Raw genomic sequence first — 16,200 nt, forward strand, 5'->3', positions numbered from 1 at the left:
TGTTCTCACAGATTATCTTTCTCATACTGTTACGACATGGTAAGAGTTTTTACAAATATGTAAAAAACATTTTTTTATAAAAGTTACATTTTGTAGTTTTAACTGTTTGCAATGTTTTGCTAAATTATGTCACAATTTGGTGGTGCGGTGTAGGGTGAGAGGTGGTGAGGCAGACGCTGTAGACCCAGGTAAGATGAATAAATGATTTTAATAAAGCAACCACAGTCCAATCAACGGGCAGCACGGCCGAGCAGAAGCCAGGGCTCGACGCCGGTAGCAACCGTTAACACGAATGGACAACACGACTGAAGGCACGCACATTAGACGAGGACCCGACAAAGAACAGACACACAGGTGACACTAAATACACTGGGGGTAATCAGGGAACAAGAAACACCTGGGAACTAATCAAGGGGAGAACAGGACAACACGGAGACACAGAGACACCGAAAACTCGAAATTAACACATAGAAAACACAGAACACGACAAATTATTGATTGTATTAGTATTCAGCCCTCAGGATATTAATTTGTAGAGGCACTTGAAGTTTGTCATTGCGTTATTTGTAGATTTTGAACATTAAGTTTTTGCCTATTCTTCTTCTTTGATCAGCCTGAGCAGTAATGAAAGCCCAGACTGCTTAGGTCATCTGCCTTGTTGGGTCTGGTGTCTGTCATTTCCCTCTTGACAACCCATAGACTTTCTATGGGGTTAAGGTAAGGGAACATCCTGGTCATTGAACCAGCCAGCTTTTGGCACTTTTGTTAATATGGGCAGGTGTCAAGTCTTACTGGATAATAAAAACAGAATATCCATGCAGCTTGTCAGCAGAGGGAAGAATGAAGTGCTCTAAAGTTTCCTGGTAGATGGCTAACCTGAATGTGGACTTCAGAAAACACAGTGGATCAGCACCAGCAGATCTTGTCACAAATATGGTAAAGAGGGAGCATTTTTAACATTTGGTTCAAAATAAGGTTAAAAAAAATTTAAATCTTACCATCCTATTTATTACTTGAAGCTCTTTGTCATATATATTGTCCCTTTATCTACTGCTCCTTTCTAATTGTGTCAAAAGAATATGCAGCACAATAGCAATCCACTTGATTACAAAATAAATATTATGTATTCATATTAGGTGATTAATGTAGTGGTGCAAAATCTTCCAAAGGGATGCGTTTCATTTTGTTAACCTAAACCTGGTAGATGAGTTCACACCTTTTTTAGCCCCTCAAACCTCATCTGACCATCTGACTTTTAAATAGCTCTTGCAGCACAGTGGAGCCTTCTTTTCCAAGTTTGATATGTGTGTACACTGAGAAAATATTTGGTTGCATGTTGAACCGCATGGATGCATATTGCATGTGTGGGTGCTCTCCAGATACACTCATTGTCCTAAGATATATGCATTAGGTTAAGAGTCCTCCTTTAATTGCTCTCAGTCATGTGTGTGAATGTGAGAGTGTGTGTGGTTATCTATCTTGTCTTGTGCTGCCCTGTGCTGCTGAAGTGGCATCCGTCCCATGATGCACTACTCTTCTTGCTAACTGACATCTAGAGACTAGCATCCAAAAAACAGCAGAACATGTTGTTATGAGACCACAACCAGCCTGGACAGTAAGTATGTACAGGAAATAAGTGTTAACTACTTATTTTATACAATACACAACATTTTATTAACTTTTTAAAAGGATAGATGCATGATACCAGGTTTTAGCAAAACATGCTAATTTCCACCTGAGGTCCTTGGACAGGTTTCTGGTAATCAAATATGATTTAACAGATTATGAATTGTTGAAAAGCCAGCATAACAATTAATTATATACATGTATAGTAATTCATTATTTACATCTCATAACCAATCAAACTACAATCCTACAGACAGTTCACAGAAACATTCCTTTTCCTTCATCAATAATGAGTGCAAATCTGCTTATTTAATTCCTGTTTTTGCCAAATGTGCAAACATTTTATAAATAGTACATGTTACAATTTCATTTGGCAAACTATTTCCATGACTTGTCAAGCAAAAGAGAAGGAAGTTTGATTAAAAACTGTCCTGCATTTTGTGATGTTGCGTTCACCTTTGGAGGTCACCGTTGTGACGCTAGTAAATTTATCTGATCACAAAGTGACAAACCTTGTTAAAGGTGGAGCAGACATGGACATGTCTGCAGCTTAATTTTTTCTTCCTGATGGAAAACAATTTAGTCAAGTGTGACATCACTCTGATCTCAACACATCTGGGACCAAGAAAACGAAGTACATGACAATTCACAAGTCGAGTCAAATTTATTTGTATAGCACATTTGAGGCAGTTGTCTAATTAATATTTTAGGCAGACCTGTGAAGACAGTTTTACAGTAATCAATGTTACTAAAGATAAATGCATGGATGAGTGTCTCAAGATCTTGCTGGGACATTAGTCCTTTAGTCCTTTAATCCCAGAAATTTTCTTAAGGTGATAAGGCCGACTTTGTAATCGTCTTTATGGTTATAGAAGCAGATGATTGCCATTTGTTCCAGATTCAGTGGTAAAAAGTAGTTTCCTCATCAAATACTACATAAAAACATATACCTTTATGTCCTGTTCCTTTATGTTCTAAGTTATCAGCTGTCAGGAGACAGTGACATACACTTGAGTATCAGCTAGTGTCTTACTTGAGTTTCTTAAGGATCTCATTCAGTTATATTACTCTTTAATTGCCTTGCAACCGGGAACTTGACATGATCAGGCTGTCTGCTGTTACTGGAAACTGGAGTAAATAACCCTGTTCGACTGTCCCATCGATTACTTGTCAAAGGCCTTTGTTGACGTTCCTGCAGGATGAGAAGAACCTCTCATCGAGCAGTCCTCAGAGATAAATATATCCAAAGCCAACACGAACACTGTCAATACTACTTCCACAAATTGTCTCTGGAGTGTATCGTAATCTGTCTTTCATAGTGGCACTGGCCACAGCCGTAACTGCAGTTTACATCCTCAAAGAGGCCCAGCCTGGTAGCCCTGGTAACCACTGATTGTTAATCTATTTGTATCTGTTGTGTTTCTGTAGTAATTTGACTTATCTAAAGTAAGTATCTAAAGTATTACTGTTGCATTACCAGCTGTTACATACAAAGGCTGTTCTTCACCTACAACACTGCTGATAGACATCCACAAGAGGGCAGTATAACATAAAGAATTCTCACTGACGCTCAGTGTTTTATTACAGTTTTTGACTCTTGCGTCTAATCGCTAGAGTGACGCAAAATAAGAAGAAATGAATAGACTGTGTACATATAGACCATATTTGTATAATGGTCTATATGTACCATAATGGTTTTCAGAATTTGTCTTTTTATTCTTCTTAAACTAATTGAATTACGCATTACATTCAATATTTGAGGTTTTCTGTTGTAAAGATAAATTAATGTTTTTATTCTAGTTACTGCTCAAGATTTAAACACAATGTTCTTTTAAAGCAAACAACCAAAGTCAGAGTGTTTCTTTTTTTATATGATACTCAGTTTTTTGTCCACAATGTTCATTAAATATATGCATTTACCTTGCAAATGTGCAGCCTATTTACAAGGCAATACATACATACAGTACTGTACGTACATACATAGTGTATAAACAGCCTACTACCTATACGCTATATTTTTATATAGCGTAAAAACTTTTATAGCGAATATTCACCTATATTTAATCTTCTGATTTTATTGGCTTTCCTGTCGTTTATTAGTTTCAGGAAGAAAAAGAACTAAGTGCATAACAACTAGCTTGTTTAATTTATTTGGCTCATCTTTTTGGGGGGGATTACTCACTGTCTTTACCTTTACCTTGCATGAACTCAGTAGCCCATGCATTAAAGTTTGTGGCGGAGAACTGGACCATTAATGACTGCAAACTGCCGCTTCTGATTGAACGGATTATTCTCCACAAAGGGGCAGCACGCATTAGACCAATAGATCCCTGCGGTATTTCTTTTACACCCACAGAAGTAAAGGAGTTAGAAGAGAAAATTAGAAGTGATTAATAGAATTTTTTTAAACAGTTTTACAACTAAACCACTGTCAAAAGGTATAACCAAGAAAAATAATACTATGGCTGAACCACCAATATGGCTTATTTGTGTGTCTTTTGAATATTTGATTTTTGCTTCCAGGAAAAGATTGGATAAAGCGGTGATAAATATCCCTGTTGATCATTTGATTGATTACCTCACCCAAAGGTCACGCAGGCCCGGGTAATTTCCTTGCGCCCGAGGCTCCCTTTTCACTTTTAGTCTTTCTCTGCTGCTCTCGCAGCGCAGGTCATGTTATTTTTTTTAACCCCTTCACAACTGAAGAATCTACAGGAAACAGATATCTGCTAACATACCAGTCGTTCTTTGAAACTTGCTAGACGGGGTTGTTTCGTTTATTATTGTTGTTATTATTATTATTATTATTATTATTATTAGACATTTCCAAACATGGGGATCTCACAACTCCAATTAATTTCCAATAATTGCAACCCACACGCAGGGCTCACGCACATGCACTCCGCTCCGCTCCACCGCCTTATCGTAATAAAACATTTATCTGGGGAAAGGGGAAAAGCAAAAAAAAAAAAAAAAGAAGGAAAGAGAGGAGGGAGTTATTGTGGTGAATGAAAACTGTTTCTATTCAGACTAATTGAGCGCTCTACAGTTAAACCTCCTCCCCCATTTTCCCCTGCGCTTGGTGGGAGTTTGTGTTTGTGTGCGCGCGGTGCGCCACCTTTTCAGACCCATCATTAATATTATTACAGCAGAGGTGCAACAGCATATAAAGTCCCAGTTTACTCGAGCTGCAAATAAGATAAAGATATTTCGGGAGAGAGCTCTATAGTTTATTTATTTATTTTATTAAGTAGACAGAATAACTTGCAAAAAATCATTTTGCACGTTTCATATTCGAATCTTTTTTTCTTCTTCTTTTTTTGTGCTCAGATAAGAAAGTCAGCTATAAAATGGAAGCAGAGGGTGCAGACACTATCTGAGGTGGAACTGGCGGTGATTTTTTTTTTTATGGCAGTCCAGAGGCGCCAACAAGGGGTTTCAGGAATCTGAGGGTGCAACAGCCAGCCCTTTGCTGAAATATGCTGCCCAGACCTTCTGCCCCACTTGGCCAGCCAGTTTCTTTATCATCCATAACCTTTTATTGATATGAATCTAAAACCTGGTAGAACACACTTAAAACAGTTATTTGTTGACTTGTGTTTTTGTCGCCATCACATAATGCCCATCATTCTCCCAACAACCTAATAAATATCCTTAACATCTTTTAAAGCTTCAGGTTCCCACGATGTGTGTCCCCCACCTGGCCACCCCTTTTGGAAACTTTCTGTCTCTGTTTCAGCTCTCGTGGGGGCTGAGCAGTTCGCGTTTGCACTGTCAGCAGCATCTCCAGCTGATGTCATTAATTGCCAATTACTTTAATTACATCCCGTCGATGCGTCTAGGCAGCCAAGCCACACCTTTAAGAGATAATGATTTAGCTGTATTTTAATAGGCTGAGGCAAACTCGTTAAAGAAGGCCGAAGCGGTAACAAAAAGGGCACATTGTATGGTGTCTGCATCTTATGAGTCTATGATGTATGAACTGCGGTTTACTGTGATTTCAGTGGCTGTGCCGATTATGAGTGAGATAACTTCTTATTTAAAAAAAAATAATAATAATAATAATAATAATAATAATAATAATAATAATAATTATTATTATTATTATTATTATTATTATTATTATTTGTATAAAAGGAACAAAACCGACCGAAACAAATCTCATTAAAAAAAAAAAAAAAGATTTCCTCTCTTAATGGATCTGCCCCCTTTTCAGGTCAGATCACGTAAAAACACTTTTTTTGAGCTCTGCGGCAATTAGCAAGTGATGGAATATACACACAAGCCGATACGTCTCAAATGGCCAATAATACTAAAAGAACTTAACATATTAATAATTGTCTGAGCAAAGAGAGAATGTAGAGGGAGGAAAACGAGGAAGAAAAAGAAAAAAAGAAGAGAACTCTCATATTTAAAAACATGGATGGAAAGTTTTCATTCATTTCCTGTGCTTCAGTGATTACAACGCAATTAAAACACGTGGAACCTCTTAATGGCTTTGACTGCGCATCTGTCATTTTTAAGACAACGTTGATTAATGTGACTTCATTTGAAGAGAAAAGGTGGTCTAGATTGTACCTTAGATCTTAGAGTCTGCAAAAACAGAAAAAAAATACCTGTCTTCATTCTGAGAACCTTTTATTAAGACACTAAAATTGCGTCTGTAATATTAACTTATTACATCCGTAATATTAGTTTTAAAAAGTGTTGTTAAAGATATTTTCATCATTGAAACATTTCTCTCTCTTTTTTAAAGTTGATGTAGGTTAATTTAAAGTTCGATGTGCAGAAGAACCAGGATCTATATTTATTTATTTTTCAGCTCCTCCCGCTCACTCTCATCTTAAGAAATAAGCACGGAACGAGATGTCCTCGAATCTTTCCCCGCACATCTTCACCCGATCGGTCCAATATCAAAGTAATAAATCGTCTCAAACTTTTTTCTTTTTTTTTTTTTCTCTTTTTTTTTTCTGGCACATGCTGCCCGGCAGATTCCGCGCTGTGCGCATGTGCGAAGGTGTCCAGACTGACAATGCCGGAGAGATAGTGCGTTTGGACCAAGAAACCCAGAGAAAAAGGGGACAGAGAAAAATCAAAAAAGAAGGAGGACAAAAAAGAAAAAAAAAGATTCAAGAAAACATCCAAACAAAACCCACGCCGCAGAGACTGGCACCATGAGGTCCAAAGGCAGGGCGCGGAAACTGGCCACGAGTAGGTGCAACATCCCTTTCTCCTTTTTTTTCCTTCTCAAAAATGCCATTTTATATACCTATAGGTTGTCGCTGTTATCAGTTCATACTTTCTGTAATGTCTTCATCTCCAAACAAAAGCGCGTAATCCTGTCTTCCTCCCGGTAGGAAAGAACACATCACGATGTGGTTGTGAAGTGAAATAATAATTTTAAAAAAAGAAGTCAGAGCGACTGTAGAGGAAGAGCAAAAAGTTAAAAAGTTGAAGGAGCGACGAGAGAACTTTCTGCCAGGCTCCGCTTTTAGCGCTTCTGCTTGCATGTAGTGGGCGCTGTAGCGTAGAGTTGAAAAGTCCCGTGTCCTGAGCATCGGCGCTTATTGCATCTGCTGCGCTGCTGCTGCGCACCTCTGTTTCTGCCTGAGGAAAGTTTTGGGGAAAAGGAAGTTAATGGGGAGAAATAAGGAGAAGATAATATTTCGAGGGTGAAGATCAAAGCAAGTTTATTTCGACTTGAAACAATGAACGTTAAGAGTTCGCGTGATCTTGAAAATGACCTAACTCCGTTTTTATTTCTCTATGCACAGCTCCGGAACTTACAGACTTCAATTTGCATGTAATCTCGTTATTGCAGTTTATTATTATTATTATTATTATTATTTTATTTTTATTTTTATTATTATTATTATTATTTTTGCAGAAAAAAAATATTTCGGGTAAATTAAAAGCTTGGCATGTTTATTGAAAAATGATAAAAGTTGCATATTTCGGATTAAAATCGATTTGAGAACTTACAACCAATTAGCTATATGTGAGGAGAAGAACGGTGCGTCTGCGGAGGCATTGATTTGCGGCAAGAAATTATGGCGCATGCTTTATTCCAGTCTGACGTTTTCTTAATCAGATTTTTCAGTTTGATTCATGGCGGGTGTGGCATTGTTGCTTTCTTGTTGTGTCTTTAATTGCTACCCCCCGAGCTCTCCATCAGGGACTCTTTTATTATTATTACTATTATTTCAGGTTGATCTGTCCCTGTCTTTATTTAACTCCGAAAAATACATCCTCAGTTGGAGTTTGTCTTCCAGACTTTCTGTACAAACCTAATGCAGTTGACTGACCCTGACAACTTTTCAACCACGTCAGGTGACGTTTTCATTTAGATGTCTTTTCATATATCACATTTCAACCACAATGTAAAGTTGTTAACATCTTTTTTTTAATGTCCTTTCCACAAGATGTTGCTCGGGGCAAGACAAGTTGTAACATGCACCACGTGAACGTTTGATTAAACGTTTAATATTGAAAAATACGTTTTCCCTCTAAACAACACAAGCATTTAGATGACTCCGACTTACACGTTTTAGTTTTGTTTTAAATGTTAACATTTTACTTTAACCACAACATTTATCCTTCTCTTGTTGAAAGCAGATTTCTATTTGATTTTTACTTTGAAATGATCAATAGAGCAGAGGTCAGAAAGTGGTTAGAATTCCTTCATCCCTTCATCTAATGCAGGGTGCCCAGTAAAAAGGTGATAAATTATCAATTAATTAAACAAATACAGAACACATCAGGCACATTAACAGGGGCCTAAGTAGAGTGGGGGCGGGGTGGGGAGGACTTAAAATTCGTTTGCTGATTTTTTGGGTGTAGAAATGCATCGATTTTTTATATTATTCTTGTAGAGACGAACAAGTATAACGATTGTGGTTTTGCAAAGAAAGAGAAAGAGTTCTGCTGGTATGTTTTAGAAGAGGGACAGTACGAAGCGGGCCCACCCTGGCCCTCAGCCAGCTCTGCACAGTGTCAGCGGTGAATATTTAAATTCCCAGAACCCTCATAAGGGGCTCTGCTGGTAAATGCGTTCAGTGAGTGCCTCCCCTCCTGTACAGAAAAGTCGTGTGATTAGGCAAAAAAGAAGAAGAAGAAAAAAAAAACTAGAAGGGTGTAATAGAGAAGGTGATGGAGAGGTGGTAAACGTAAGCGTGATAGATGGAGGCTGTCTGATTAGTCCGCGTGTCCAGATGTGATGCGGTGCGCCACAGAAAAACTTCCCACTGTATGCAATGCCAAGGCGAACAGGGCCGCACCCCGCGGTGAAGAGGGAAGAAGAGGAGGAGAGGGGGAGGAGGAGGAGGGTGGTCTAAAGTGACTCCTCCTGGGCCTAATTAAAACTCAGCACATTTGTGTTTCAGAAATATCACCGGTTTTTTATTGTCCAAATAAAATACGGTTACAATTATTAACTATTACAGTTCATTTTTAAGAAACTCTCCATTAACCTAATAAGAAAACTTAAGAAGCAGATGCAGCGGCTGTTTCCCATCCGCTTCAATCATCGTCACTCAGTTATACAAATATCCCCGGAATTTTGTCTTCTTGTCCATTTCTTATCTTAACAGCCGACATCTCTGATTGGCAGAGAAAAGGCGCGTCTATGCGAGTGAGAGCGTGTGTCGCGTCCGTCAGCGCGTCAACCTCTCTAATGGATTGTTCAATGGGCCATGCATCTCGCGTTTGTTTGGCGGAGCTCATTAAAACGCTTAATAGATCGGACCATTTGAAAGGTGAGAGGAGCGGCCCGGCGCGATGAAAGTGAAATAGAGAGCTCATTAAAGGGCGCTTGCTGTCCCGGAGCAGCGCTCTCTGTCCCTGTTTCGTGCCAAAGCTGCGTTAATACGAATGCCTTATATGTCCTTCAGGAATAATCGGGGTTTGATCTTTTTTTTTTCTTCTAAAAGCATAAATGAATTTTTATTTTAATTTTTTGTTGTTGTTTGTTTGATTCTTACAATTGACATATCAGTGTTTGCATCGGTTTGTAAGTTGTTTTTTTTTCTTTTTAAATTACTTTAATTGTAACAAATTTGGTTACACTGTGCGCATTACAGCGATTGACCAGATTAATACAAACGTCAGTAAATATACATGATGAAACTGCAATAACACAGGGCAAAGACTTTTTCTGTTGCTTGAGTTCAGGAGGCACCTTTGAGGTTATTAATGGCTGGTGCTGTTTTTTTATTTAAAGGTCTAATTTGATCAGTTATCTGTTTTGTTGCTGTTGTTGTTGTTTGCTTTACTCATAAAAAAGAAAAGACAAAAGAAATGTAAGGAATTACAAAAATCCTGCCCATTTATGTGTTAACCTTTATAATTTTTCATCAAATAAAATTGAACCAAATGTCATGCTCTTGGTTGAGGCTTTTCAGATAGGACGTGGTAATGTTCTTAGTTTCAATGCATTTGATTAACAGGAAATTGATTTTCTTGTATTTCACCTGCCGATCACTGATCAGAGAGAAAATTGACTGGCTCCATTGTCTGTCTCTAGTTGCAATGTCAACAACAATGAAGCAAAATAAAATGTTTTTTTAAATTGACTTTGACTATGCATTTTTTAAAAAAATTCAAAAGTGTGACTTGGAAAAAAAAACTTTATAAAATGAAGGGTTGTTGAAGTTTTTCACCAACCCAAAGCTCAAAATTCAATATGGCTTCCTGGCATTTATTATTTACATAGATACAGTAATTATTTGTACTCACTGAATGTTTCACACATAATACTTTACAATATCCTGTAGTAAATGGTGCTACAGTATTTTATATTAGCTTCAGCAGGTAGACAAGCCACTAAACATATAAGCTATCAAATCCTGTTGTTGTATTTTTGACTTGGAAGTGGATCAGTTTAGGCAGGGTTTGATGTAATTTCATGTCGGAGATTTGATTTCAATTTTAAAGTGGAAAGCATCCACTGCTGTCCCATTTTTCTTAGCCATTTTATTTTTCTTGCAAATAAATAATATCAAAATCTCTACTGAGTACCACTAAAGGCAGCACAGGTATCACATGTGGTGTTCATACCACAGTTTAATAAACATGTTTTAAGACTGTCAAACCCTTCTCTATGCATGTCAATGTGTTTAAAGGTATGTACATACACATATCTGGAAAGAGTCTTTATGTTATGTATTTAATTAGTTCTTTATGGGCTTGTGCACAGTGTTGCAGCAGCAGTTTTGACGGTCAGTTGTTGTGAGACCCAGGACTTTTTAATCTATCAACAATGTATGAAAATGGCTCTTTTGGAAGGTCTCTGATGTTAATGAGTCATCCAGGAATCAGGCTTCAGGCTATAAACAGAGAGCTGATGAGGTTAGTGGTTTGTTTGGGCGCTGTTGTCACCCATTTGAAGGATGGCCTCTGTCCTGAGCCACAAGGGAGCGTCATAGATCCCTCCCGGGGGATTCTTCCCCGTCTTTACTCCCCCTTTTCCAAAATGCAGTTCCGTCTCTCCAAGATCATTTTGTACTGGGGGAATTTCATAATTCATAAAATGCAATGTTTGGATATTGGTGATGATGTGTATTTGTGTTGGGAGGGTGGTGATGATGCTCTGACCCAGACAGGCCAGTGTGGGAACACTAAGGGCTGGATGCAGGGAGGGTGGTGGGGGTGTAGTTGTGCTGCAACATGTCAAGCCTGGGAACCAGTGTGTGTTTACAGCAGGGAAACTGTACCAATACAGAACAATGAGCGAGCCTTACCCCTTCTAAATAATAAAAAAGCAATTCTGCTTTCTTCCCCCCCCCTAAAGGTCACAGAGTTAGAGATAGAGAGTCAACACAAAAGCCTCCAGTCTGTCGGCAGTCTGGTCTGGCAGAGCGCGGTGCCAAGGCTGAGGTCATTATCAACAGAGCCGTCCCAGGCTAAACATATTTTTATAGATTGTGTGTGTGTTTTCTTGAAACCGTGTGCTTATTCTGTTGTAGTATCTACATGCAAGTTTTAATGCACATCTAAACAAAAAGCACTATTCAGACTGAACCGTCAAACTGTAAAATGTGAGACGTGCCAGCGCTTTCCCATCACAAATTGGTGCATGATTCATGGCAGATTGCTGAGTTTAAAAAAGTTTCCATCAAAGTGATTTGTGTGTCGTTATGATGTCTGAGGAGATATAACGTCAGCAGATTGCTGATGGCGCACTTCACCATCAGCAGAGATTGCTACAGTAGCATTGTGAAGTTAGCACTCCTCTGGCATGCTGTGAGGAGCCTGTACCTCTGTTAGCTAATTAAAGGTTCTCAATCATTTTATGTGCTCCAATCAATTACCTGGAGAAGGTGGTAGAAACAGGGCCCAGCACTCTGGCCTCATGTCTCACATCAGCTAACAAGCATCAGTTACTTTATTACTTTGTTGAGGGCTTTTATGGGAAGGAAAGCAAAACAAGATTTGAAATTATTTTTTATTGTTTGCTGCACTTTGATATTAATCGCAGTTGCAGCCATAATGTTAGTTTTACATGATAAGTGAAAAAAATGTAGCATGACCGGCTTACGGTGCCATGAAAAAGCATTTGGCGCCTTATATATTTCTTCTATTTTTTGCTTTTTGTTGAAGATTTGAAGATCAGGCAAAGAGAAAACGATGAAAAGATATATTAAAAGTTAAAGCTTTTTTGTGTCACGTTGTGTATAGATAGAAAGTGGACCAAAGTGCAAACCAGAGTGTTGATGGATATGATGAATTAATGTTTAATTAAAATCCAGAAAACCTCTTACATATGTTAGGACGAACACATAGGAAGCAAAGGAACACAGAGACCAAGTAACAACTAATGAGGTATAACGGACATAACCAGCAAGTGAGAGAGAGTTAGAGAAAGAGAGAGAAATAGGTAGAGAAAGAGAGATTTTAAGAGAGAGAGAGAGAGAGAGAGGCACAAAGGAGAGAGGAAGATTAAACACAAGCAGGGGAACTAGGTCTTCGAATTTTATGAAAAAACGACTAAGCACGGGGAAAGAAATAAACATAATTTAACTAGAACAACCAAGAACAGACTGGACTGAAGTAAAACAGAAACAAAGCTGATCTAATCAAATTAAGATTAACTGAGGAAAACAGATAAACCAAACTACAAACCCAGAAAAACCCTAACAACCCTACACAATGTGAAGAAGGCCAAAAGGTCTCACAAACCAACAAATCATGTCCTGATCTCAAGAAATTTAAGAACAGATAAAAGTCTGTCACATCTTTCAGTCTGGAAGTGGTTACAAACGCATTTCTGAGGCTTGGTGTCTCCAGCAAACCACAGTGAGAGTTAATACCAAATAACGAAAACAACACGGAACATTGGCGAAAGTTTCCAGGAGCGTCGAGCCTATTACAATTTCTCCAAGAGAATATCAACGACTTGTAATTCAAAAGTCACAAAGTATCCAGAATAAAATCTGAAGCTGTGCTCACAATTCAACAACAAAGAAAGAGAATAGTCAAAATGACATGCATATGAGACCAAAACTGCTGCTTAGTGTAAAGAATGCAAAGGCAAGTTTCATATTTACTTAAGATTAACCTTAAAACTTTTAGGAAAATATTCTTTGGAGTGAAGACACAAAATAAATCTTTTACAACTTTTTGAATGATCTGGGTGTTCAGAAAAAGTACATCATACCAACAGTCAGACATGATGGTGGTAGGTGGCAATATGTGGTTGCTCTATTGCTTTGGGACCCGGACAACTTGCTTTAATTGGTGGAACAATGCCCTTCTATAAAAACCCTAAAGAAAAATTCATTAAGACAATGAGAGAAAGCAAACCACCATGTGGCACACGCACACACACACACACACACACACACACACACACACACACACACACACACACACACACACACACACACACACACACACACACACACACACACACACACACACACAAAACCCCAAACAAAAACAAAAGAAACATTTTCGAAAGACCTAGTCAAAGTCTGGTCTTTCTGTGGCATGACTTCAAACAGAATGTTAAAATTCAAAAATAAGCCAAAATGACTAAATTAAAATAATTTTATAATGAATAGTTGACCAAAGCCCCTCCACAGAGACATAAAAGTCTTGATTGTCACAAATGTTTAAAGGCAGTTTGTTTCTTCCAAGCATAGCACAACCAGCTATCAGGTTTATGGAGTAGTTAGTTTTTCTTAATGCAGCAGGTTAGTTTGGAAAGTTAAAATTAATTAAAAATGCTTTGTCCATTTACTCAGGCTTTGCTTGATATGGAAATGAATCTGATCACTTGAAACATTTAAGTGTGACAAATGAGAAGAAACAGAATGGACATGTAAGCAAGCAAATACCTTTTCATAACCCCGAACCTTTTCTTGTAGTTTTGTGTTTTCCCCAAGTCCTTGACTTCGTTTATTCTTTATTTGCCATTAATTACAGTTCAATTAATGGCTTTATTGAACTGTAAATAGGCATGATACCGGGTGAAGAGAGAGGAGGAAGACATGCAGCAAACGGCCCGAGGCTGGTAATCAAACCCAGGACGACTGCGTCGCTGACTGTAGCTCCTGCACGTCGTGCGTTTGCGCTACCAGCTGAGCCACCCAGAGCCACCTCGGCCTCTTCTTTATGTGAAAACTGATTTGTGTTTACCTTACTCCAGCAGAGCATGCTTTATTGATTCTTCTGCGCATTTTGGAAGTGATCAGTGTTCTTTAAGAGTTGTAGGAACAACTTTATGCCTACAGATGGGATTAAATGGAATTCCTTGCTTGTGAACACATTTTGATGGTTGTCCTGGAGGGCTGATGGGGAAAACAGTGCTTATACACCAGAGGGAGTGCATAGCTATAAACAGGAATTACCCAACAATCGTTTTGTGAATGTGGTGATAACAGTGTGTTCCAGCACCGCTTGGGGATCTCCCTGGGTGGAGCTGGTTGGACCAATGAAAGGAGGTAATGAGAGGATCGTCATTTTAGATTATTAGTAAGGAACAAATAAGCTCACACAGGGAAACTAGAAGTGGGATAATGTTTTCATGTATGTGTTTGAAGGTCATGCTTATTTGATTTTGGTTCACCCTTTTATCTTTGCTGTAACTTGCACTCCTTCCTTGTGCTCCACCCTGAGGCTCATTTACCTGATGACCTCTCACCTCTGCAGGATGGGAGTATAAAGAGGAGAGGTGATCAAAGCTGAGGTCTTCCTCACGAAGGTTGGACTGCAGAACTTTCATGTAATAATACAAGAAGAAGGTTTTTAAAGAGGACATAGCCATGAAAAATCTGGACAAGCTGAGAGTGCAATATCTACCCAAGCAGAAATGCTCAAAGATCTGCAAAACAAGTAATGGTAATTTGGAAACACAATCTCCATTTCAGTAGGATTCAGGGAACCTTTTCACATTTTGTCATACTGCCTTCATTGGGATTTTATGTGATAGGTCACCACAATGTAGTGTCTGGTAAAGTGCAAAGGGAAGGATACATTGCTTTCAAAACCTTTCACAAAGAAATGTCAGAAATATGTTTTCAGATTTTTAGCTGTAATCAAAGCTAGAAGTCTTTTTGAATACTTTTCCACCAGCTTTACATCTCTGGAGACAGTATTTGTCTTTTTTTTTCAAGCTGAGCTGTAGCAGATGGATAGAGTCTATCTACATCAATTGTTGTGTTTTCTATGTATTCACATTCGGTGTGAGGTCTAGATTTTGACCGAACTGTTCTAACAGATTAATGTGCTCTAAATTAAACCATTCAATTGTTGCTCTGGTGTTATGTTTAGTTACTGAAAAAAACTTGCACAAAGGTAAACCTTCTGCTAGAGTCTCAAATCTTTTGTAGCCTCTAACAGGTTTACTTCTAGGATTGCCCTCATCTAGCTTTCCTGCCCATGCTGAAGATATACTTTTCTACAGCTCATTGCTGCCATCACCAGGCTGCATACCCTATATGGCTTGTTGCATTTTTCAAGCGGGACTTCATTTGGCTTTTCTGCAACACTGGCGTTCTTCCTGTTATTTCTCCATATAGGCCACATACCTGGAAAAGCATGACTTTTTGGACCAAAAAGTCTCCCATCGGACCTCGTCTTTTCTTCTCTGGTTAAAGTTCTTCTTACCTCATTGTTTTCTTACTATCAATGTAGGTAAATGGCCATGTCAATGTAGGCTATCAGTTGGGGGCATATTCCTTTAATTTTCCCTCAGTAGGCCACATGTGGTATGGCTTGAAGCAAAATACAAACAAGATTTTATGGATCTCTGCAACTCCTCCAAGGATATGGACTTGCACACTGCCTCTCTGCTCTGGCCTTGTTTTGGTTGGTTTTCCTTTGCTATTACTTTTCATTTTTTGATGATGGATTGAACAGTGATCTGGGAGATGTTCAAAGCTTAAGACATGGTTTATAATTTGTCTTTCTTACTCACCTGTCTGCAGTTGTTTGTGGTGTTTGTGGTACTGTTTGTTCACTAATGTTCTCCTAAAATAAAAAAACAAAAAAAAGCAAACGTTATTTAGTTACAAATTTTGAAAGTCATTCTACTACTTCACAGTTATAAACTACTTTGTGTTGGTTCGCCACATA

The 16,200-nt window shown here is 38.4% G+C and overlaps 1 protein-coding gene across 12 annotated transcripts in view; it reads left to right on the plus strand.

Annotated features, from left to right (window-relative positions):
• Positions 1-5,791: 5,791 nt before the first annotated feature.
• mecom (MDS1 and EVI1 complex locus) overlaps positions 5,792-16,200 on the plus strand; it is a 161,698-nt gene continuing 151,289 nt past the window's right edge. For 6 of the 12 annotated variants that reach the window (XM_027999039.1, XM_027999040.1, XM_027999050.1 and 3 more), the window contains exon 1: positions 5,793-6,837. In XM_027999039.1, coding sequence (XP_027854840.1) covers positions 6,801-6,837 — 37 coding nt within the window. In that variant the 5' untranslated portion in view covers positions 5,793-6,800. Of the gene's footprint in view, positions 6,838-16,200 lie in introns of all 12 variants that reach the window. The other 6 variants (XM_027999046.1, XM_027999048.1, XM_027999049.1 and 3 more) reach the window with 2 other exon arrangements.

Source organism: Xiphophorus couchianus, chromosome 18 (genome assembly GCF_001444195.1).
Source record: "Xiphophorus couchianus chromosome 18, X_couchianus-1.0, whole genome shotgun sequence".
Lineage (NCBI taxonomy): Eukaryota > Metazoa > Chordata > Actinopteri > Cyprinodontiformes > Poeciliidae > Xiphophorus > Xiphophorus couchianus.